Raw genomic sequence first — 24,362 nt, 5'->3', positions numbered from 1 at the left:
TCTTTAATTAGAGAAGACAAACCGCTTTTCGTAAAATAGCTTGAGATTTCTTTGAACGTCAGTCAGAGCAGAAATTTAATTGTTCCAGCGCTTTTTGGCCTGGTCACAGCGGGTACTGTGCGTATTATACTATAGCAGAGGCATAGAAGCTGGCGTTGAAGGTAGAAACAGCCGCCTCGCCTTGAAATCTTTAAGCAGTTTCCGCGAATTTAAAGACGCCTTAGACAAGCTGTGTATATGAATTCGCTGTTCCTACCCACGCTCCCGTATTATAGTCTCCTTGTGGGTATAAGCTTGCTCATTCGCTCGTGTAGACTTTCGTGCTCTAAAGTGACGTTAATTAACTCCGAAACGCCTTTATTCTCCCGCGGGCCAACATAACTAAACCGACAAAGACACTGACGAGTTTCGAGTTTCAAAGCAGTGACAGTGCAGTCGCGCCTCGAGTAAAGCACTTAGTGTTAGCAGCGCTAAATCGTGGGTAAATGTGTTGCGATTCCTTGAAACTGCCTTACTTTTTTTCATACTTTCTGATACGATTTTTGATGAAGAATGTGTGATTTTTTTCCATTTCGAATTTAATATTTTCTTATGACGTTTTTACTAAAATATCTTACAGAACAGTTAAAAATGCACTTGTATTTGAATGCAAATTGAATGTACAAGCAACTTGAATGCTATTCCCGAAAAAAATGTCTTGAGATTCTTTTTTAACATTCAATTTTTTTAATTGACCAGTCGTGTAACTACTTATTTTAAAGCACCTTTTTCGTGGGTAACATCGTCTACACACATATTGCTCATTTAAAAAAATTTTAATTCATCGGTTAAGCATGCCACGTAGGCTAAATTGCATTGTAAATAGATTGAGCTCAAAATAAATAATAATATAAGAGTTTAAAATTTATGACAATCCCCTAAATAAGTATTTGGTAATATATTGATATTTATAGAAAAAATGGAATAAAATAATCTTTGTGAACTACTTTGACATAATAACTTACAGGTCGTTGCAATGATCATTTTATTGTAACTTAATATAACATTTATAATAATGTGCGCAAATATTTAAGTACGCAAATCGTTAAATCGATATAGCAACTCGTATGACTTAAAAAAAAATTCATATAATTGTATGGACGCGCGTCGACAAGGGCTGCAATAACAAAGCCTGCGGCCTAGGAAAACGTATTTTCCACCTACCATTTACCCCTCGGCTGCTCACTTGCTTACTTCTGTGCATAGGCAGACTGTGCTAATTAAAATGCAGATTTCTAAACGAGCTTTTAAACGTAACAGGTCTGGTTTCGCGCCCCGAAACACATGAGTCCACCCCAGTGTCGCATTTATCCTTTCCACGGAGCTTGATGGGGAAGCATTACGCGAGTTACGGAGTTGTTGACGGGCAGAAGTGTCAGTTAAAGGTTATAATTTATTAAGCATTTAAATGACTGCTCAACTTTATATAATTACAAGCTTTGATAATACCTCTTTTCGTTTTCATAGTACCTATATAATTAATTAAAATTCTATGATTATTCTGTACGATTAATATTATTATTATTGATAGCAAATATTTAAAAAGAAATATTTTTAGTACATCTTTTAATTTTTTTAGTTTTTCGCCATGAATTTAATGAAGAAATTAACTTATACTATCCAAATTAGTGGCGTAAATATTCATTTGGTGATTAAAGGTATTCTTTTTTCCTACGAAATATAATACGTCGTGACGGTATTTTAAATTTATCATAGAGTAATGATATACTATTTTATGTATGCTTATAAAATTTTCAACTTCAGACCTTTATGAGCCAGTATGGGACATTGTGGATGAACTCATAACTTATACTTATTATCATACGCAAAACGAAATACTTTGACGCCGGATAAACTCTACACAAAAATAAACCTACACCCTACACAAAATAATTCTACACAGGAAATAACTGCACGGAAATTCCCTACACACATTTTCGGTAATTTTACTACACTGCAAAACTCTATAAAAAATAAATTTATTATTATGCAAATAAAATTTTAGATTTTAAAGCAATACTACTGGGTGACTCCCTTCTGTAGCAACTTTTAACGTATTTAATAAATCAAATGTGACTGTATAGTATTTAAAATGCTTTTACTGATGCTCACTTACTTTAATTAATACATGTGCTCTCCCTCTGTGCACATATTTGCCTTGCAGTATACAATAGCAGTTTACACCTAGCAGGGGTAAAGCCACTCGTTTGATGTTGTGTACAGCAGTGAATTTCGTCGAACTTTCTATGCGCCAACAGCGTAAAATTAATCACACCGTCATTATGCACATGTGCGATATTTCAATAATGCAGCGCGTTAATAACGCTCAACATTTCTTTAATTAGTTTCATAATTCCTCGTACCGCAACGTCCAATGGTATTGAAAAGCGGCGACAGATTAATTGAACTCGTCTGGAAAATAATAATCCTTCCGTAGAGCAAAAAGTTTATCCTAGAAAATCGAAGTTGTCGATCGGGGTCCTTAGGGCTCGGCGCGAGTGCTCGCAAAAGTGACTTTTCACTCGAAAATTTTAACGTACTTGTAACTCTTTCTAGGGTCATGTACTTCGATGCTAAGTGATGAGTGTACAAAATTTTGGTTTTCAATTTCGAACCTATAAATGATGCAAACTTTTAAAAGCTTTTCAATTACGCCAAAGTTTCAACAAGTTTGCCGCTACGTGCATGCGCGTACAACGTGTCGAACGAAACATTGAGACGGTAATAAAGCTATGCCATTGATTTGATACGAAAAAAAAAACGCATATAATCGATCGTAAGTCTTGAAGCACATTTTGATGTGCGTCTACGATAGCTGATACGTAATAATATCTTCATCGTTCACGTTTCGCATTTTACGTCCACTTCTTACTAGAATTACCAGGAAGTCAGTTGCACATGTACTTTGTCTCGTCAGCTCCAACAAGCTCCGTCTGCCCTAAGGACGTGTGCTCACCCGCATTTCCCGCCGTCGTCTCTCTCCTCGACGTCGTTTCTACCTCGCATACCCTAGAGCCGTATAACCTTCGCGAACCCACCGTAGAAACAACGGACGACCGTCGTTGGAGTAGGTGAGAAAGAGAGAAAAACAGAAGGCAAAAGGAAAGAAAGATAACGAGCAGGCGAATACGAGCGAGAAAGTTCGATGAAGCGTCATTCGCTCGCTTGCAGCTTGTTAACCGAGCCGCGGAGAAATATGTATGAGCGCCAGCGAGTTATAAACCGCTTGAGAAGAAGACTAACTATATATAAGAACGATTTTTCTCCTTGACCACATATTCCGCACCGCTGTGGTTGTTCAGATTCAATGAAAGTAATAGTATAGTTTAATTTATATTGACAAAGAGCGGCACTCAACAAACGAGAATCGAATATGTTTTATTGCGAGTGTATTCAGTTACTACGCAACGTCAACTTAAATGTGATACTGTATGCGACATTTGATATTTTTTTAATTATAAACCATCATGAAATAATAATTCTGTAATCTGTATGCATCGACGTAATTCATTTGTTTTCGCTTAGCAGCGCACGTGCGTTAATGCCTGCTATACATATATTTGAAGAGTTGACGCTCTATGCAACTGGTTGATTATATAGCTGCTAATGACGATGCGCAATAATAGCAAGTTACAATAATTAATAATGAAAATTTGAAAATTATGTAATTCATACACATGTTGTGCGATGCTTTGTTTTAAATAATCAGTGAATTAACCAAGGTGCGATATCACGTCATAACCAGATTTAATTATAGAACGAAACCATTTGATGCTATTTTCACCTTGTAGAAGTAGCTATACGCCAAGAAGTGTACGGCATTGCTGGCAGCAATGATCGTAATGAAATAAAAAAACTCGCACAACACTGTCGCTGTAGACTTTTGAATTGAGCGGTGGGAAAACTGTCATAAATAGAGCCGAGAAACGCGAGTCAAAAACAAATCAACGAGCGAGCGTGAGGGAAGGAAGAATTATTATCCGTTGCGCGTCACCCCGGAAGATCCCAAGAAACGATACTGCGCCAGCGAAAGAGAGAGAGAGAGAGAGAGAGAGAGAGAGAGAAAGAGGCCAGCAACCGAGAGAGAATGGAAGACTGCGTGAGTGAAAGCGCGAGTGTGGCAAAAAAGAAGAGAAAAGAGAAGGTGGAGAGAAAAGCGCGCACTTGGTGAGGATACGACTGGGCGTCGAGCCGTCGTCGTCGTCGCCGCACCGCCGGCGCGCAGCTCGCTGATGACGGGGCATTCATCTCATCGCGGATGCGATAGACGCCTTGATAAAGAGTCCTGCGTTATACATGCAGCGTGGAGAAGAGAAAAAAAGTTGAAAGAAGCGTAAAGAGACAGCAGTAGGCCGCGACGCTGTCCGATTGTTGGCTGCTAGCTGCTGCTCCATGCGCTGCTACCTGCACGTCGCCGCTGCTGCCGCTGTTTCAGATGCAATGTAAACACCTACATACATACGTTCGCTCGTTGCAGCGACATTGTTTCGCGCGTCGCGACAGACTTCACGGAGGCGTTCGTGCGCGCGACGTTTTTTCCTACTGCTGCCCCTGCTATGTATGCTCGCTCGTGAGAGTTTGTCGACTTTCTGTTTTTTGCTCTCTCTCTCTCTCTCTCTCTCTCTCTCTCTCTCTCTCTCTCTCTCTCTCTCTCTTTCTCTCCCTACTCTTCTGTTTATAAGTACTTGGAACTTACCCTCGCCTTTAGCTTTGCATTACGACGCCCGCGTTTTTCTATGCTTTTCTTCTGATCCACGCTCTGTCGCTCTTATATTACGACATCTTCTTCTCCCATTTATTCAGAGTAGAATATTATAGTCATATCATATTAGCGCTCGACTCGAGCTGGCAGAGTTTTTCCACTGCGCTATGGCAGAGCATCGGACGGCATTAACGAGCGGATTCATTATCAGTCGCGCACCATTGTCAGGTATGCAAAACAATCTGATAATGCCTTACAAATTGCGGAAGCAAAGGAAGGGAGAAGCGCGTTAACGAAATCGTTATATTTTGATAGCTGCGTAAACAAAAGAATCAGCCAAGATCCCCCTAACAAAGTGACAATACAGCCCGCATCTCCATGCTTTATGTCTGCTGCATCCCGCGTCCACGATGTCGTAGGCAGCTATACCCATACGACGGTGTTGTCGCATTATTGTGTTACGTACTCATTCTCGCGGAGACCAAACGTCGGGCTCAAGCGAACGTGATTATTTTTCGCCGTTCGCTAAATAGATGCCTCCATTGTTTTCGCCGGCGGTGCACACGCAAATTTCTCCCTCCGCTACTTTGCCCTTCGGCTTTACACGTGTATCGCGCACCGAGCCTCGCCTGATAATCGTCGATGCCTATATGTGTCCTCTATGCACACTGATGCAGACCTACCGTGCATATTTTAGTCGAGTTGACTGGTGTCTTCGCAACCCCTTTTCGCCTGCGCTTTGCCAGTGCAGCCGATCTCTTTTCTCCGGTTACATGTGCAACGAGCTCCCGCGCGAGACACTGAAAAATAACGACGGGGATACGCGCGTGCAGCGATGTTTGTGTGTTCCAGCCCTTGCGGGCTTTTACCCTCCTATTCTACTGGAGCCAGTGCGCACTTGCCTCGCCGTTGCCGTCTAATGCAGCTCTACGGACGCGGGAACGTATACGAGTGCGAGCGGCGATGTAAACGTTTCTCCTTCTTCTTTTCCGGTAGTGCATTGCCTCGCGAAGAAAAGACTTCCGGTTTTTCCGGTCGTGCGATATTTCTGCACCGTCCTCGATCCTGATGTGACACGCGAAAACCGTCGGGCGCGAAAACGCAAAAAGCTCTTCCCCGCATTCATGCGTGCGCAGTTTTTTTCAACGATGACGACTCTCGGCAGGCGCTCCAAATTCGCTGCTTCTACATGGTACATCCTAATGATGACACTTTTTTTGTACTTTTTTGTTGTGAAAAAAGTAAGTCTGCGTTAACAATCAGTTTCGTAAATGATTATCGTCCCAAAAATTAACTGCGACCGATAGACGAGCTACATTGGCATTCCGCGAATTCACAGTCCGGTGAAATTCGACTTTAAAATTTGATTTCCTGCCTCCAGACCGTCTGATTAACTGACGTTCGAGTTTCCTGACGCGTGTTCTACTTGCGGTTCTCCCTCCACACTTGTGTTCGTTTTAAGTGATCAAATTAAAAGGAGATCTGCGCGCGTGCCAGGCTAAAATAGTCGGCAGCCAGCAGAACGTGAACCATTAACCAAAAATTCACAAGCATACTTGCTGTTGAACACCCTACTGGCCCCGCACTACAGATTCGCGTGCGCGATTTTGAATGGAAACGCGTATACAGATATCTATATGGAAGACAGGCTAAAGGGAGCAAGCTACGGACTCTTAAGCGAAACTTCGCGTACCAGCTGCTTGCATCGGGTATACGAGTGTTACTTTAGATGATGATGCTTTTCAGGTTTATGAAGCATAAGCGTATTTTTCATCTCATCGTTCCGCTGGCATGTGCTTCTATAAAGTTTGCTGCAGATCTCTAGTTTTTGTGATTGCTGCAAATGCTTTATTAACTTATGGTTATATAGCTGACCCTAAATTTCATATTTATTATATTGTTAAGTTCAGCATTGTACAGTTGTGAGGGAAAACTACATGTTTTTAGAAGTCCATTTTTCGCGTTTTCACTTTAATACTGATCTGCAAAATGAGACCTATGACAAAATGAGTCGCGATTATTTATAGTAGCTCAATCAACTACCCAAAAGCGTATCAACCATGGTCGTAGGACTCTAAAATTACGTAGATTATTAGTGTTTATTTATTTTATTTATTTATTTATTTATTCTTTTGTTTAATAAAATTCTTCCCTAAAAGTAACAAATTTTTTCTTATCTTGTTTTGTATGTGTTTCGTTCAGTAACGTACTTTCGCGGGGAGAAGAATTTCTGATGTATAAAATAAATCGAACACATAATTTTGAATATAATAAACAAGGACTCTCAAAAAGAATTAATTTATTTAAAAGTAATGCTATTCCTGTGACGTATATATCTAATCGTAAAAGAATATTCTAACTGTACCTGTTAGCCGCTTATATACAACCGATCCGTGCCCTTTAGCCTCTCATTCTCAACTGTCGTCAGGCCAGTAACACAGCGGTCCCAAGCGCGGACCCTACCGTTTTTATGGGCTTCGTCGGAAAACTACTCTCCTACGATAAAGTAGAAAACTCTTTTCAGCGGCTTATTCAAAACGCTCTCTACAGTTTTTCATGTCCGATTTTATTTAAACTAAATCGTAACAGCAAACAATCCTAGTTGAACAAAATATCAAATATCTCTCCGTAACAATATGCTTAAAATGATGAAAATCGTCGATGAACAACAGAAAATTATTGTAGCTTATATTTTATCTTAAATAAACATTAATGCACTTAGGTCACTTAGGCGATTTTTATCCAGAAGGTTATATCATTTCACAATTACCTATATTTTTTTATATCTGTAAAGATAATAATTTAATGAACACTAGGAGGTTTGAACGGAGCAAGATGACTAATACATATGTATATTTTGTTGTTTTCAGGTCGATGATGGATCTACGGACAGATCGACCTCGAACAGCAGGACGCTTAGCGTCGGCTGGTCGAAACATGCCGTCTGTTCATCAAACTGGTGGCAGGCGCAAAGCCATCCCCGTACCACCACCGAGAGTCCCAACACCGATGCCAACACCTAATAACAATCAACAAAGGTAACAGCAGTTGCAAAATAACTATTAAATATTCCATTACTTAAAAAGTCAAAATCGAATTTCAACAACGTACAAAGAACAATAACAAAATTTGTATCTTCTCTAAATAAGATCAATTGCATTCATGCCAAAATGTCCCGTTTATTTTAAGTTTTTACTTAAATGCTTTTGTACTATAATATATTGTATGAAAAAGGCAATTTGAATAGCATATCGATTTAATATTAACAAAGCGTTCTTAGAGAAAATAATATATTTCCAAATAGAGCCAGAATTTCAGAAATGCTATTCATTTCCTAAAATCCGTATACGCATTAGAAGTGAAACCGCTTGGTCCAAACAGCTGTAGTTTTAACGTCAGTTTCTCTTAGTTCTTGTTTTAGCGGCTTGCTCAGCTGGACAGTGCGATTAAGAACAAGCTATAGTTGAGAATGGATTAGTTTGGTCTTGGCTTATTAAAGTTCACAAAGCTTAAATTACTTGATACAGCCAAATGCGAAATTTACTCTAAAGTTTATGTTTAATTCAAAAGTATTATATAATCAATTATGATTAAAAATCATTACTTAATTCCCAGACTGTTAAGTACATTGTAAAACGTTCACCCCCAAATTAACAGATTTGATTAGATTCAATCAATTTCTAACTGATCATGCTTTTTGCTTTCGACTGTAAAAAGAAAGTTGATAAAACGTTTTCAAAATAATACATCAGTATAAAGATACTTATAAATAACTGAAAAAAATTTTTTTTTAACGACTGCTATAGAAATATCAAATTGTATGTAACTAGATAATGACTTAGTTGCTATATTAAGTAAAATAGCGCTTTAAAAAACATTTTAAAAAGGTAAGCTAAATTCATTTTGGTAAGAGTAATATATATATATACACACATAAAGAGATTCATTCATTTAAGATAAAAATGTACACAATTTAATCGAATTTGCACTACAAGTGCGAATAGAATCCAGATGATTCTTAAATGTGCGTCTGCATGACATATAGATCGAATGGAAACGTTATCATGGCAACTCCTACTTTACCAACTTGGGATAGCAGTTTGAAATCGTGTAAACGCATTCCGACGTAGCAGTTGTAGGAGGGGTGCACGGCGTCGCGACGCAGCTTCCAGCCGTCGCCGAGTGCTGGCGCCACCGAACTTATACCATTTTTTTCAAATCTACTATCGAATTAAGTTTTAATACTAGGCAAATATATTGTAATCCCTGAGACAATCAATGAGACTCTACATTCAGTCTTTCGCATATTGTTGCGTTTATAATATAATGCAAAAGAAAATATAGCAAAATATCATTTTTCATCCAAAATTTTGTTAACTTAGTTACTTGACAAAATGCTTATACGTTAGATGCATGGATACCTGCTTGCGCTGCAAGCACGATTAGTTCAATTCATAAAGTGCGTACGTCATAATAGACGACAGGTACAGAGAAATTACCTATCATGAAAAATAATGTCGGATCGAAAGAGGCGTACGAGGAAATACATGGATTCTACTCGAAGAAATCGAGCAATAATTCACGCATGCATAACCATTACCCGAGTACTTACCAGGGAGTAATCGACAAGGTATAAATTTATGAACACTCGCGTTGAGTCGCCTTCGCTGAAAATTATAGATGCCGGTCGCGGAGTCATATTCACGATAACAGTTGTGCGTCTTCCGAAGCCTGCGCGAACAATAGGTAAAAATATTAAATACACGGATAAATCAACAACGGCCCGTGTATGCGAGAGGATGTTACAAAGGTGAGAACCTTACGAAGAAAAGAGGAAGTACAGGTATTGTGCAGTAGATATTATGAGCTAACGACTTGACATCTGAATACATCGACTCATCGGTCCCACCACGTAGCTATCATTGTAAAGTCTCCTCACTAGGCAATAACACAATGTCGCTGCATAAGCAGACGGAGTACAATCAAATGGAAGTTGTAAGTCTACTACTTATCAAGCATTCTCATCGTCTCTGAAGAATGTTTTATATACAGCCATACGTTCTTCGCGTCCGGATATCTTTGAATGTCGTATACGACACTAAATTTACGCACACGCATTGAATCTGTAATGATTGATTGATTTTCCAGAGCGGAACTACTTGAAAACATAAATTGAGCATCGTTGATAAATCCGAAAGCCTCGTCTAAATTACGCCGAGTCCGGTGACGGAGCTCGATTTGTCATAACACAATAGACGAGCATCGTAGGGGGGTGTGCATTGCTCCGGACTGCCGCTGCTGTGCCGCCACGTGATTCTACTCGTTAGTCGTAGACCACGCGAAAGAATATACGGCGGCGAATCGTTATCCCGGGAATCATATCTCTGGCGCGAGCTGCGCACGTACGCGAATGCGTACACATACACGTAGCTCGGGCACCGGATATCTGCGCGACGTCGCGACGTAGACATCCGCGATGCGATTCCACGCCGTTACGTCCCGCAGGCGTTTCCAAGCCTTCCACGAGTTCCCATCCCTTCCTATATATGAGCTAAATCTGCTGATGCCTCTGCGTAGCTCCGTTATGCTCTTGCTCATCCCCTCGCGACCGGCTGCGGCTCTCGCGTTCGCGCGCCACACTGCACGGCTCGCTGGCTTCATTGTGCGACACCAGCTGTGCATCAATTTTTTTCTCGCTTTGCCGAATTTTCGGAGATGCGTATACGTATACATTATACGCGACTCGTATTTTCGATGCTCTTTTTTCTACTGCCCGTAACGCTATTGTCAGACTATAGCTGTCTGCTGCGACCTCGACTTTCGCAGCACAATTTTTTTATTTGTTTCAATTTATTTGCATATGTTTTATTGCATCGGTAGTCTGAATTCGAGCTGCGCGAATATCTGCGGAATTCAAAACTCGAGTTGAAAAAAAATCATGCATAGCATTGCAGGAATGTCTGATTTAATTCGAGTTACAAGAGTAATTTGCTGCAGAGAAAATTAAAATAAAGCAACGACAATGCTTTGAAATGAAATGCGAGGATTTTACAAATTGTTTTTGGAATTCAACTGATCATTTGCAATGAATCGAGTTAAAAGCACGCACGCGACAAACAACGAATACATTTTTCCGTTCTCCCAACCAGTATAATTCCTGCTGCTAAATTAAGTACAGCTATAAACTAGCAATCACAGCGTTATAGTCGTCAATGTAGGGCCTCGTGTAGCAGGCCACGTGCCAATCTTGCATATTATGCGCGCTCGGAAATCTGGCTGTATAGGGCGAATGAATTATTCCGGCGGAGCGAATGAAATATCCTTAAATTATTCGGTAATATCCACGAGCGACACTCACGGCTTTTGCACAAGCTTTTGAATACGAGGGGGCGTCACCTGTTTCGCACGTCGTGACTGCCAGCCTACCTTACATTGTTAGTGGATGTACGTATACGGGACCCTCGAGATTCTCCCAGCTCAGTAGCAGTAACGAGTACCGGCAGCAACAGCTGAAAGATACGCGGAAAGAGAGAACCTTCTGGTGAAATTACTCTTGAATACCGGACTTTCCTCTTTTCTTGCGGAATATTTAGACATTTGGACGATGGTATATCGATTAATTATACAGATTCTATTTGCATTTCAACTTATCAATTACCACTACTGATGTATGTTACTACAAATACAGCTGCGCTGGTTTGCTAATTGATTAATTTGTTGAATGTAGCGTATTTCTATGTGCACTATTTGCAGATTGGCAACCTCGTTTGCTTTTGCCCACGCTCTGCTTCGCTGTAGAAAACTCTTTGATAATTATTACGATGTGCGATTCAGTGGGTATGTACACGTAAATAAAATGTATACTGTATAATGAAGCATTGAAATCCAATAGTTGATATAATTATCTTTTAATTCAAGCAGAGTATAGGTATATCTATAATAGATTAAAATAATGTGTACTGTAAAAAGTATGTAAGAAGTTGAGGCTTTGTTGGTTTGAATGCTGAAAGTGAGACGATGATCGATAGAAATCGTGCCACGGAATTAATTTTTCTCGCTCGAAAAGTGTTTGCCGCGCCTCTTATATAACCGAAAGTATACGACATTGGAAGGCCTCGTAAAAGACTTGATGAATATGGATGGGCGCGGTCGGTTTAAGGGCGCGCGCGTACTTGTATAAAATACTTCTTGTCGATTCGCACATTTGCGCATCACGCTCGAGGTATCTGGGTTAAAGTGCAATTGGTGTACGTATATTTACATGTTTTTTATGCTAAGCGTGGAGTTACTTAAAATTACTACGTGGTTCATCCAAGAATAACAGCGTATCTATATTCACAATTTTGGGATTACTGTAATAAAATTATCTTGGCATACACACGCACCATGAGTTATGATAGATACGATTTTCAATACCAGAAAGAGTACATACAAGTACTTTCTTAACAATGAATTCTCGATAAAATAGCAGTTAGTACATAATTATCTACTGAAATGAATCGCGATTGTAAAATTTCAACAAAACTGTTGATTTGTATATAGTGAATATCTTTTAGTAATTTGATTCATCTAGCATTTACTTTTAGTTCGTGAAACTTGTCTTCGTATGCTCTAATTAACCTGATTAATGGTCAGCTGTTTCGAACAATGTTCTACTCTTGAGCTCATATAAGCATAAAAAGAAGTTTTACGAACTCTAGGTACTCTATCTAAAGTAGATAAAGAAAATAAAATTTCGCTCACGAAAATTGCATTACGTACACAATTCTACAATGTTCTGACATTTTTACAAACAGCGTAGTACATTATTCCAAAGCGAAAACGTCTAAAATTGGCACTGTTATTTTTATACATCCAAAGAAGCGCCTTGCGAAATCATAGAGTGTCGATCATGTCTGCATTAATGTCCTCTCTTCGCCTCGTTTGCCCTTGACGGGACCCCATCGGCGCGCATATGAATACAAGTGCGCATTATCATAATATTGCAAGGGGAAGCGTGCTCCCGCTTCTTCGGATCTTGGCTATATAGAGTCAGCATCCTAGGTGGCGGCTCCTAAGGAAACCGACCAAATCCTTGGCTTTTCACGCCCTATACGACGATCGTGCATATTATGTAAAAAGGCAAAAATAAGCAATAGAGGCATGAATTTTATCTTTGTGAAAATCGATTTTTGACTGGTTAAATATCCTAATACACGAACTTTGATCGGAGAATCCTTTGTTCGAGGTCTTTTAACTAGTCGTAAATGTCTATAGGTCTTAAAACTTTCTGAAAAATAAATTTTAAACGTGCAGAATCTGATGTGTACTGATATGTATCATAAATTTGAGCGTAGATCTCGATTTTGCAGTTATTTTTCGCTTGTAATCCTATTCCCGCGACGCTTTGCATGCTCTGCATCCGCGAGATATATGTGACTGGGTGTTGCATAATTATATCTTGTCAATATGAAGCATTCAGTGAGTCGGATCAAGTTTATTTATCATTAATCGGAGCTTTTATATTTCACATGAGAATTGGCGCTCATAATGATCAACAAGATTATAAGAAAACGATCCTCACGCTCTGCATCACAGACACCTGCTTGTGTGAAACTTCTTGGAACTGTTCCACTTTTCATCGACAGACTTGAGAGAGAGAGAGAGAGAGGAGGACTTTCTTTTAAAAAATATTCATTGCATAAATATAGCGGATGTTGAGGGACACATGAATCTTTTTCGTTGAATACCCACAATCAACACCTTTTATTTATATGTATACAAATTCGTTGTCATTTTGTAATTTTTATAATATACACGATTCAAATCGATTATATACTCAGTTTCTTTTTTGTTACGTTTAGTTATTAAGATTGTAGTCAAGTTAAGTGTGTGTGTGTGTGCGAAAACTCAATTCTTTGGACGCTATGTGATAATATAGCTCTATAACAACGTGAAGAACAATTGACTACAAATCACTTGACAACGCCACGGCAGACACGCTGCCACAGACTAAATCACAGCTTCCTGTTTGACTAACTTCCAGGAAATAAGCGAGATCGGTTCACCCAATTTCATTTGAAAAATTAACACTGAATGTATGCACTATGTAAAGAACGAATTTCATTTTGAATTATTTAGAACATAGATACTTAATTTCAAAACATCGCTTTGTATATCAGAGATCGTTATTACCCGCAACGTTAGCGCCACAATGAACTTAAATGATGTAGTGTTAAATACTTTCATTAAAAAGCATTACTGAAAGCTATTGACAATGAAAAGCCTTTACGAATGGTTTTTAAGTCGAAAATAAATTAATTATTATTACGCAGGTCTACGATGTATAATCTCACTTTACGCGCTAATAATATAGCGCATGCTTTACAATATAAGTAAATTCTATAGTTTCATAAAATATTATCTATAGATATTATCTTCAATATGTTTGACATTCACATAAAAATTTATCATTCGCCCATTTCCTTATACCATACTCGTTTACAGCATTTTTCGCGGCGATCATCGGCGAGTCTTTTACTTGGTACATGGTTGCATGCGCTTCGGAATTCTTGCTGTTCAGCACGAGTAAATCTGAGGCTTCTGCCGTGGCACTCCTCTGGTATGCGCACTCTATTGCTCGTCTCACCTAGCATACATACACATACATTATGCAAGCGTTTTGTTCCGGCGCGGCGTGAAACTTATCACGCGCGCATGCACGTCATTCGCGAAGGCTACCGGTCTCCGTTATGCCCCCGATAATGACTGGCAATCTTATCGCTTTCTTCGCCTTCTTCGTCCTTCCTTGCGTCTTCGCGGCCTAAAAAAAACAAGCTTAATATCGCGTCGAAAATATCTTCTGCGTGACTATAAGCGACTCTCTTGTATGTATCCTGGCAAAGCTTTTGAAATTTCCATCAATACGAAAATGGAGTTTGCACGAAGAAAAAAATCGCAACTCTAGCGGTATATGAGCATGTAGAATCAGGCATAGTACAGCACCGAGCCATAGAGTAGCAGTTACAAAAAATAATAAACAGTTTAATTCTGATTTTTTCCTACTGCTTGATCTTTCTGACTCTCTCTATATAATTAGTGGTTGGAATAGATATAGGTAGCTCATATATACCTAGGCACTTTCCTGTTCCCCTTATCACAATTGGTGCGTATAGAATGAAGATATACATGCGGTGTGCCACTTATGCCAAAACTGTCTTCTTACTCCTACTCGGGTTGCTCATATGCTATACCTAACTACATCTAAGTCTACTTTAACTATTGACTAATATATTACATACACTTGCAGATTTTCTTACATTTTTTCATAATTTTCGACAGTCAAAAATAATAGCAGATACTAGTTAGATTATATCTGCCCAGACAATCACTAAACTTACGAGTTCTGAGATTTAACGGAATAAAACTCGCAAACATAATTCTTTTCGAACTTTTGCCGTATCTTCAAGATCTGCGAAAAAATTTCACGAGTGTACATTACACACAGAGCCGGAGACAACACGAGCATCCGTTTTTATGTTCGCCTTGCGGATAATCTCAAACTCTGCGGTGTGCACTAAAGATCCTCTCACCCGGAAGCGCTGAAGAACACAGCCAAAAACATGTAAGACTCCTGGCATCCCACGCGCGTTTTCCCGTGGTCTATTTGTGTGAAGCGGCGCGCGCAGCGTTTCCAATTGTGTGTATAGCAAGACACATCGTCGCGCAAACCAGTCGGAAAAAGACAAAAATGTAATAAAAAAATATGTAGAGAGTCGCGAGTAGAGTGTTGAGTACAAGAAGAGTGCCAGAGAAAGAGGCGGTGCGCAAGAGCAGGCGAGACAAACACGATCGCCTGGATTTCGTTGACGGAACGGAAAATGCATTCAGCGTTCTTGAGCTTTTATACTCTGGCGAATTCTGTAGTGCACTTATATTCAACACGAATCCCGTCTCTCTGCTGCAGTTCTCGGAGCAAAATAGATGCACGAAGAACGCGGATTATCTCGGGATTCAATCTTCACGAAATGGGTCACACCGACAGGTTTATTGCTTTTTATGTAGTATAATACTTTCTCCGACCATATTTCATAAAATGAATTTCGCTGTAAATATTTTTAAACAATCCATATGTGCATTGCATTTACGCACATGGCGAAACTTAGTCCGACTTTATCACGTACCAACTTTTATTGCTTCAAAATTATTTAATTTATTCAATGGGCTTGGATAAGATACGAGGAGGCATTCGCGGCGAGGAACAGCCGCCACTCTTCGAATTATCAACTCCCACGCTTTTACATGTGCCCAGCCGAGATATAGGAAGACGTATGCTTTCCGGCATGCATGTACAACTGCGGTTGGCGCTTAGCATCTTTTTCGCATTCTTGTGCGCGGAGGAATCTTGAGCACCTCGGCGAATCGAATGAAGCGGAGGAAGTCCAAAAAGAAGGAGAGAAAGGCGAAAGAGAAGAATAAGCGGCAGAGCGGAATAAAGAGAAGGAGAAACTAAATGAGGATTAAAAAGAAGAAAGCATCTCTCCTCCCCGATGACTTTCTCTTTCTAAGCTTGCGCGGCTCGCAATGCACCTTGAAAACAATTGCAAGGCTCGTCGCGGCGCTATATACTCAGAACCCGAGTGCACACCTACGCTCATGTCCGCCCTCTCCCTCTTTGATCAGCGCGCATTCCTTGTCGTCCTTTAGCCGGCACTTGGCCGCATCCCTATCTTTTGCGCATAGCTATCTTTTAATTTCCAGGCCCAGATCGAGGTGCTCTCATTGTTTGCTAATCGAACCTTTCCTCGCATCGCAATTTGCGAAAGCAGTCGAAATTTTTGCGTATACCTATATACTCGTGTTATACTGACTGTTCCACGTTGTCTCACATATACTTTGAATAATTTTTCATTCGCCCCGTAAATCAGCACAGTTGACTTGAACAATATTGAAAAGAGTATATCCAGCAACTTATTTATTTTCGCATGAATGAAAGTGCTGCAAAGCACTACACGATGATGGATCTATTATTTTTCTGCTGCTCATTTAGCTTGTTGGTAATTGCTTGCATAAATAATGTAGTGAGCTGAGGAGAAAAACAAGCCAAGTAAAGAGCAAAGCCTATACAAAAGAGTCGGAGGAGGGATAAAACTGCCGTCATCGCGTCGCCAACCGCAAGACTATAGGAACGATCGACGACAGCATAGTATTAGACGCTTATTTATGGTAAGCGGTCCGGTCGTCGTAGTCTACTCTTTATGGGAGTCTTTGTTCTTAAAATCACTGCCAATGAGTAAAATGCTTATGATTTGCTATGTTTCCTCAATCTTCGTGTCAAAGCACTCAACAGTGAATGCTTTGTAAGCTGCTTCTGCGGTTTTTTACAATCGAAGTAATGTGCTTACTCGCTTCGGACCATCGATCATTTTTACACTCATATAAACTAATTCTACGACAAAGTGCGACAAAGTAAGTGTTGTTTTTCAATAGCAGCAATTTGAAGAAGAAAAATTCTATTGTATTGACTAAACGATGATCGAGAAGTCTTAGTTTATCTACACCCTACGTTCAATGATTTATAAAAGTTGATAGCATCTATAAATGTTTACCTCCTTTTTATCGCGAGTAAGAGTACCGTTTCTGTAAAAAGAAGAGGAAAGTCGTTCCTGCCAAATTTTATGCGTGTTATCAAAGTGCGATTTCGAGTTACGAGTGCACTCTTAAAAGCTACCACATTGCCATGAAAGCTAATACTCACCTGGCGGGATTTAAGTGCGAAGCCCATTTACGAGTCGTAATTCAAATAGAGTACTAAACTAACAGATAGTTCATCGCAGAACTTGAGCTGCAGATGCCATGCAATAAATTTCTATAATTCACTTATACTGAATTCTAACTTGGCTTAACGACATTCTAAAGCGTGAACTTCCTTCTCTAATTTACTATGGATTACACTAGCGCCGTAAGACCATTGCACTTTTATACGGTATTTTACGTAAGTAACGATTAGCGTGAATTGATCGAACTTAAAAAATTAAATCTTTACGTTGTTCTTTGTTGCACAAGTGATCATTGGAGATTTTACATCTATTCACTTTTGCTACCGCAAGTATAGCAGAGTATTTAGTGTTGTAGGCGAGAATCGTATAGATAGAGTGCGCTAAGCATGCCAACTTCCCGGGGCGTAATAATTACTAGCTGCGGTCGTATGACTTAAGTATCGGTCTTCATTGTGGCGAAATTCGTGCAGTAGGTATTGTGGTTTGATACACAATAGAATCAGTTTGATGCATTGCCCGAACAGTAGAGAGACCGTTAATTTCGTGCGCCTCTGGCTCATAATGATCCCGTACACACAGTGCCAGAGAGCCTCGCTCTCGCTCGCTCTTCATGTAAACTTTAGTGTACCACATCATAGTTACAGATAATTACTTTGTCACACATCCATTTATGTATGTGGCTCTTCAATCTCGATACGGCTCTACGACATGTGCAATCTAATTATGCCCATCCCGTATACTCGAAATTCTCAAACATCTACTTAATCAAGATAACAAGATCACAAATGCATATACGTTTGTTTACACCCACTTTTGATACCTTGAACGAAAAACAAAGATGTCTCTGAGCAAAGAGTAATGATGACGAAAATAATAATATTAATATATGGCAACATAATATCACATTTTACTGCACTATGTAAATTTAAATTATATGAAATTTGTTCATGCATCCACCATAGTCAGCGTCTTGTGATCATTATTTTTCTACTTTGAGACAAAAACTGTAAATATAAATGTGAGAAATTGCGAGTGTTATAAAAAATTATGACAAACTGTAATTAAGATTAAAAGATGATTTCGAAAAACTGTACAAAAGAGTAAGAGAGTGCCAGAAGAATGTAAATCTGTAAAAAGACGTTTAGAGTATTGTAGCTTGTAACCTTTTACAAATATTTAGCTGTTTTTTGTAAATGATTAAATCATTACCACGGGTTTTATGATGATAATAAATACAAGCATATTTTAATTAGGTAGTACATAATCTCCACGAGTGATTATTTGTTCAAAGGTCAGCGATTCGGAGGCCTTATTCTTCCTCTTCAGTCTCTTCAGAACCACTGATTTATTAAACAAAATGTATAATTAACAAAGGCACAATATACTAAGTAATGATTACAATTGGAAAACTTACGAATATTTTTTGTCGACAGTTTAAAAAAAATTCCAATACAGTCAGTTTCTAAGAACGTATAATAGTCAATCTGTAATGAGTGAGTTCACGTTAAAATAATATACAAATAATAAAACATTTAATAAACTTTCATTGTAATCGCAGATCTTAAAATACCTATAAGGGCGAGCGCGAGAACTGATGGAAATCTCTTGATTATCGTCGTTGGCTCAGGAGTTGTCGAGCCAACAGATAAATACGCACTGAGGTGGTGAGTTTTCATATCAAAATTTCTGAGGTGTGAAAACTGGAGGGGTAGTGTCGTATTAGAGGAATAGCTGACGTCGAGCGAGACGATATCGGTTTAGCATAAGCAGTGAAGAAGTGGCACAATATGATTGTCAGTAGGCAAGCGCGCGCGCGTAGAGAGGGAAGGTGTCCCTACTCATATTTTATAGTGATAAAGCTAATGTTTTTCTTATTATACTTACAGAAGTAATGTCTACGATGTCCAACCTCCACCTCTAAGTGTTGCCACACATAAGAAAGAGTCACATGATATTACACGGATAGCCAAGCGATATCTAGATGACAATATGCAACAAGCCTGGATAAATCCAAGACTGATTTCGATGGTAAGAGATATATTTTTATTTTATTACTAACAGTAACTACCATAATATACGTTTAAAGCTCGCGAACACGTGATCGATGTAGTTGAGCATCTAAGAAACTTAATTAAGAAAGAAGACCAGACACAATATCCATTTCATAAACATGAGCTGTATTCAATAATCTCGAAAGTTAGACGGTTACGAAGCTTTTCATAAGGCAGATCTGCGTAATTAATTATACAAAGCTAAATAACAAATTATACTATGGATTAAAAATGCTTACAAACTAGATGGATACATGCGGTGTCGGGTCGAATTGGCTTGCCTTCTTTCCAATAACAATAATAATGAGAAGGGAACAGGACTGTTTTAATCAGTAGGTTACCTACCTGACGTGATTAGCTCAAAGAGTGAAGCCCGCGAGCTCCACGAGCCTGTCATTTTCGTTGTTTATCACGTTGACGTCCAGCTCAAAGGCGTCTGCACTTTTCAGCCCAATTTTCTGATATTACATAGTAAGCTGCGGAGTTCCATTTATAATTGATTTCGTTCCTTATTATTTAGCCTCTTTTCTCCCCTCTCTTCATTGTTTCTAATAGCATTTGCGGCTTTTGTGATTAAATTTCCTTCTGCCACTGCTGTTTGACTAAGCAGACGAAATTGAGTCACAAGTTTTTAACGAGTTTTCGATTCTTCAAAATTTGTCAAATTCCAATGGAATGAATGTTATATTATAGAGTAAACTTAAAAATACCTTCCATTTCTAATAAATAAAGTTTAATTAAGATACCTAATTAAGATTGAAGCAAAAACAGTGCACACCCAAGAACAAAAAGCTTCCGACAAGTCAATTAAGCTACTTCCCTGCTTCTTCAACAAAGTTTATATTTCGCCTTCAAGAAATATACCCTTAAAAATGAGGTCTGAATATCATAATTAAAAAAACAAGGAGGGCTGCATACGGGAAAAAACTCGCGCAGATGACGCACGCACTCATATGAATGCACCGATGATAATTGTCTTTGTTATCGTCATTAGCGCAACACAAAAGTACTTTGAGATAATAGGGTATATAGCGCATAATGGAATATCTGTATAGATATCCCATTGTCGAAATTCAACCAACTCCTAATAAAGCGCATTATCCTTGCAACGGCTTTAATTGATTGAACTTTAAGCACACATTTAATCCTGCTTTTATATCTGTCGAAATTTACAATGAAGGGTTGCACAAACACGAATTTTCATGCGGACGAGTAACATACCTACTGATAACTAAAGCTTTTCCATCACATTAATATTGTGTGTTTGCTGCATTTTGTCCCCAGACTGTAAAGACGAAGAGTTTTCCAATTAGTAAAATGGCTAATTATAAAAGGGTAGACTAAAAATAAATACTTGCTCCATTGTGAGTGCACAATAGCGGCTTTCTCAAAAACGCTCCTCCCCATAACAAAGTGAGCATACCGTTGTCTTTTAATTTTCTCCTCCTTTAAGTTGGATAATTACGCTATAGCGCAGACTTTTGCTTGTGGGATACCTCGATTCCAAATTAAATGAAGCATTCATAAGACCTTTGCCAGCAGGAGCTCAGACAGTCGCGCTTGCGCTTTTTAATTTCATTGTGCCGCTCTCTCGCCTTCCCTTTTCCGCCTCGTTTTATGTATATACGACGCGCGACGCGCCGACGTCGCAGTTGTCGCGATTCCAGCCAGCCAGACTGCTCACTACATTTAGCGAACGTAGAATGTCGAATTTATGGCAAATTGGGAAGACGTGGTAGCTCCTTCCTTTCTCTCTTCTTTTAACTCCTTTCGGATATTACGAGATATTGTGGCGCGCGTATAATCCGTAGGAGCAGTCGGGACATCGCCTTCGACGGATAAACGAACTGTCGCGTCGTTGAACTCAACTTTCCTTGAACTTGGAATGCTTTTTTTTCTCATCTCGTATACCGCTGCCCTATTAGATCGTGAAAATGCAATTGTTTGGCTGGAGCAGGACAGATGCTATCGTGGAAAGCGAATGTGTCGTGGGGACTTGGCGCTCTTGTTTACGATTGGTGTGTGCGCTTTTCCTAATCTGGATCATCTCCTGCTAGACTGCCAACGGTAATACGGACGTCAACTTTGAAAATTGTCGTTTGTTCTATACAATGATAATCCGTTTTAATTGTTAAATTCATTGCAAGGACGGTGCAAATGACTTTATGTTTCATTTGAAAAGTATTTTGACAGAAAAAATAACCTGGCGAGTATTTTTAAACGGATCTCATTCTTTGAGTCAGTTTTTACCTCGCATCGGAAACAATCAACGCTTTGAAAAAGCGAAATTCTGAATAATGTTGGCTGTATTTACTTGTAGTAAACACAACCCTTTGTTTACACAGACCGAGAATTGTGAAACTCTGAAAAGCAGCTGTCTTGCTCCATGATTAATGCTGAGTAAGTTTAAAGGGATCGCTTAGGTCTCTTCTCGAGTGCGCGCAACTTTGGCTGAGGCATAACTGCACAGAGTCTATATATTATGGAGAGCATAAAAATAATGGAATCTCGTCGTTCGGCGCGTATAATAGGTATATTGACAGGCGCTCTCTCGCGGCTGATCGCAAATAGATTTATGCACTTGCGCCGTTAATTTATTAACGGCACGTGTGGAATAATCAAACGTGCCATTTGCCCCTCGGAAGCACATTGTAAAGGACATCGATTTCCTGATGGAAGCTAGCTAACGTCGTTTGAATGAGGAAAAAACGAAGAAACACATTAGTCAGAGTGAAAGTTTCCGTTGGTCCGCCGAGGTCGTAGGTCACGTGCGCAAACATACATTTTTTGCCAATCGCAGAAACATCATTATGTCCTCGTCGGGTATTGCAGAAAAAAGAGCCCGGGTACACTACGCCGATGATTTATCGAGCGCGGCGATGCGTGAATTCGGTTCTTTCTCTCTCGCTACTCGTTCTCTTGCCTTTTCTCGATTGCACGTGGGCGAGAAGTGTTGGCTGTGCGCAGCGCCGCCGAAAATGGCAGTCGGCAATTTTTATCGTCCTTGCGCGCGCGAAATGAATGGGAGCCATCTGAAGCAAACGGCAGCGTATACAGCTAGACTCGCCGAGTACAGCAATAGGGGCAGCGCGTTTAGGCTCGATCCGCGCGGGGGACAGAAGAGGGGAGCCAGATTTCGGAACTTTCAAATGGGAAAGGAATCCTTGGCTGCGTGCACGATTTGCGTGAGAGCGAGAGAGACGCTCGGAAAGATTCGGGTCATTTGGCAAAGTGCTACTTTGTGTCGCGTAAAAAAAGCGCCAGCGTCTTTCACGCGGGCGACGCTGCCGCGACACTTCCTTCCGGAGTCAGCGGTTTCTTTTCAATATCGTGCCTCGTAGCAATGCTCGCTCAACTGTCCCCTCGGGAGCGTTTCAATTTTCAAACCTCTGCAAATCTTTAAAGAGTTGCCCATTACCGGTCCTTCACCTTACGAAATTTTTCTTAGCTATACTATATACAATATAAAGGCATCAATTCCTAATCCCGTAATATGCGAAAATTAAAAAAAAGTGATTGAACGAGAGGCTGCATGTATATTTCATTAATAATGCATGACCCTCATTACCTCACTCATGCTAAGCGGGCTTGGGTCAATCATGCTATAGCTGTGTAAATTACAATCGTTGTAAAAGCGATAACGCTGTACCTCGTCTTACAAAACGATTTACTGAAACAGCGCCGCTTTTAAAAGGATCGGTGCTTGTTTTTTCAGTATGTACTTCAACCCTATACATGTGCCGATAAATCGAACACAAATTAAATGTACCGAAGATCAACTGATCGACTGATTTTGATCAGCAGTGTTGCAGTGTTAACGTGTAGAAAAGCGAGAAAGAAAAATAGCGGATGAAACGATTTGAATCAATGTCGCAATGACAGTATGTTTTGGCACAGTACACGCGCGCGGATGCGGCGAAACGTGAAAGAGAGCAAAAAAGAATAATAGAGCAGGGCTGGGTGACGCCGGATTGATCACGCGCAGCGCGCTCCGGTGTATTTTATTTGGCCGTCCCATAAAATTCCATCATATCCCTGATAAATCAAACCCTCGTGAAAAGCCGCTGTAAATTAATCCACACACCCGCGTGAGCGCGCGCGGCTGACCAAGCTATGTGCGCGCCCGAACGTATATCAGTATATACTGCACATAACGGTGTACATGCGCGCGACGGCTGTGTCCTTAAAAAGTTGGGGAGCTTGTAAGAGTCGCGGGGAAACGTGAATGTGGGCAGCGCACGGACTTTTAGGCAAATTTGATGGCAGTGCTCGTAAAGATGGATAGATAGGCGTCCCGTGTGTAGTTCTGCATCTTAGGAAGCTGCGGCGATGGTCGTGTAGTACATGCTCACTGACTAATTGGCTCGAGGCATAATAAATTTTTCAATTCCGTTTGAGTGCCTGCGTCGGCGGTGAGGCCCCATTAAAACCGTTTGATTACGCTCCTCGTGTAATGGCCCTGAATATAATCAAGTTTAGCCCCATGCGGGCTGACACGGCAAACGATACGATATATTCGAAAAAAACAGTTCTGATGTTCTTTTGCACAAATTCTGTAACTTTCGTTTCGTCGCGACGCGGTTCAGACGCTCCGGAGAAAGCACTTCGCACCACTGCTGTACTCAGCTGCGGTGTTAACAAAGTACGCGCTGGAGCGCATGAAAAAAGGGAAATCTGCGGGAAAGCGATTTTTGAGCGCGCGTACTTGCCGAGATGGGCTGCGAAGTAAACTACCGTATAGTTGCGCGCGAGTGAGGGAAGATAGAGAAAGATGCAGCGCGGCGGCTGGCGAAAGAGTATGAAAATGCGTCA

The 24,362-nt window shown here is 40.1% G+C and overlaps 1 protein-coding gene across 1 annotated transcript in view; it reads left to right on the top strand.

The window, feature by feature from the left end:
- LOC100114360 (kinesin-like protein GA13060) overlaps positions 1–24,362 on the top strand; it is a 228,945-nt gene that overhangs the window by 32,561 nt on the left and 172,022 nt on the right. The window contains exons 2-3 of the mRNA XM_031925859.2: positions 7,612–7,779; positions 19,386–19,527. Of these exons, the coding sequence (XP_031781719.1) occupies positions 7,616–7,779; positions 19,386–19,527 (306 nt within the window). The 5' untranslated portion in view covers positions 7,612–7,615. The remainder of the gene's footprint in view (positions 1–7,611; positions 7,780–19,385; positions 19,528–24,362) is intronic.

This window comes from Nasonia vitripennis (genome assembly GCF_009193385.2).
Source record: "Nasonia vitripennis strain AsymCx chromosome 3 unlocalized genomic scaffold, Nvit_psr_1.1 chr3_random0005, whole genome shotgun sequence".
Taxonomy (NCBI): Eukaryota; Metazoa; Arthropoda; class Insecta; order Hymenoptera; family Pteromalidae; genus Nasonia; species Nasonia vitripennis.
The sequence above is the reverse complement of the archived record's forward strand: the minus strand, read 5'-3'. Positions and strand labels throughout refer to the sequence as shown.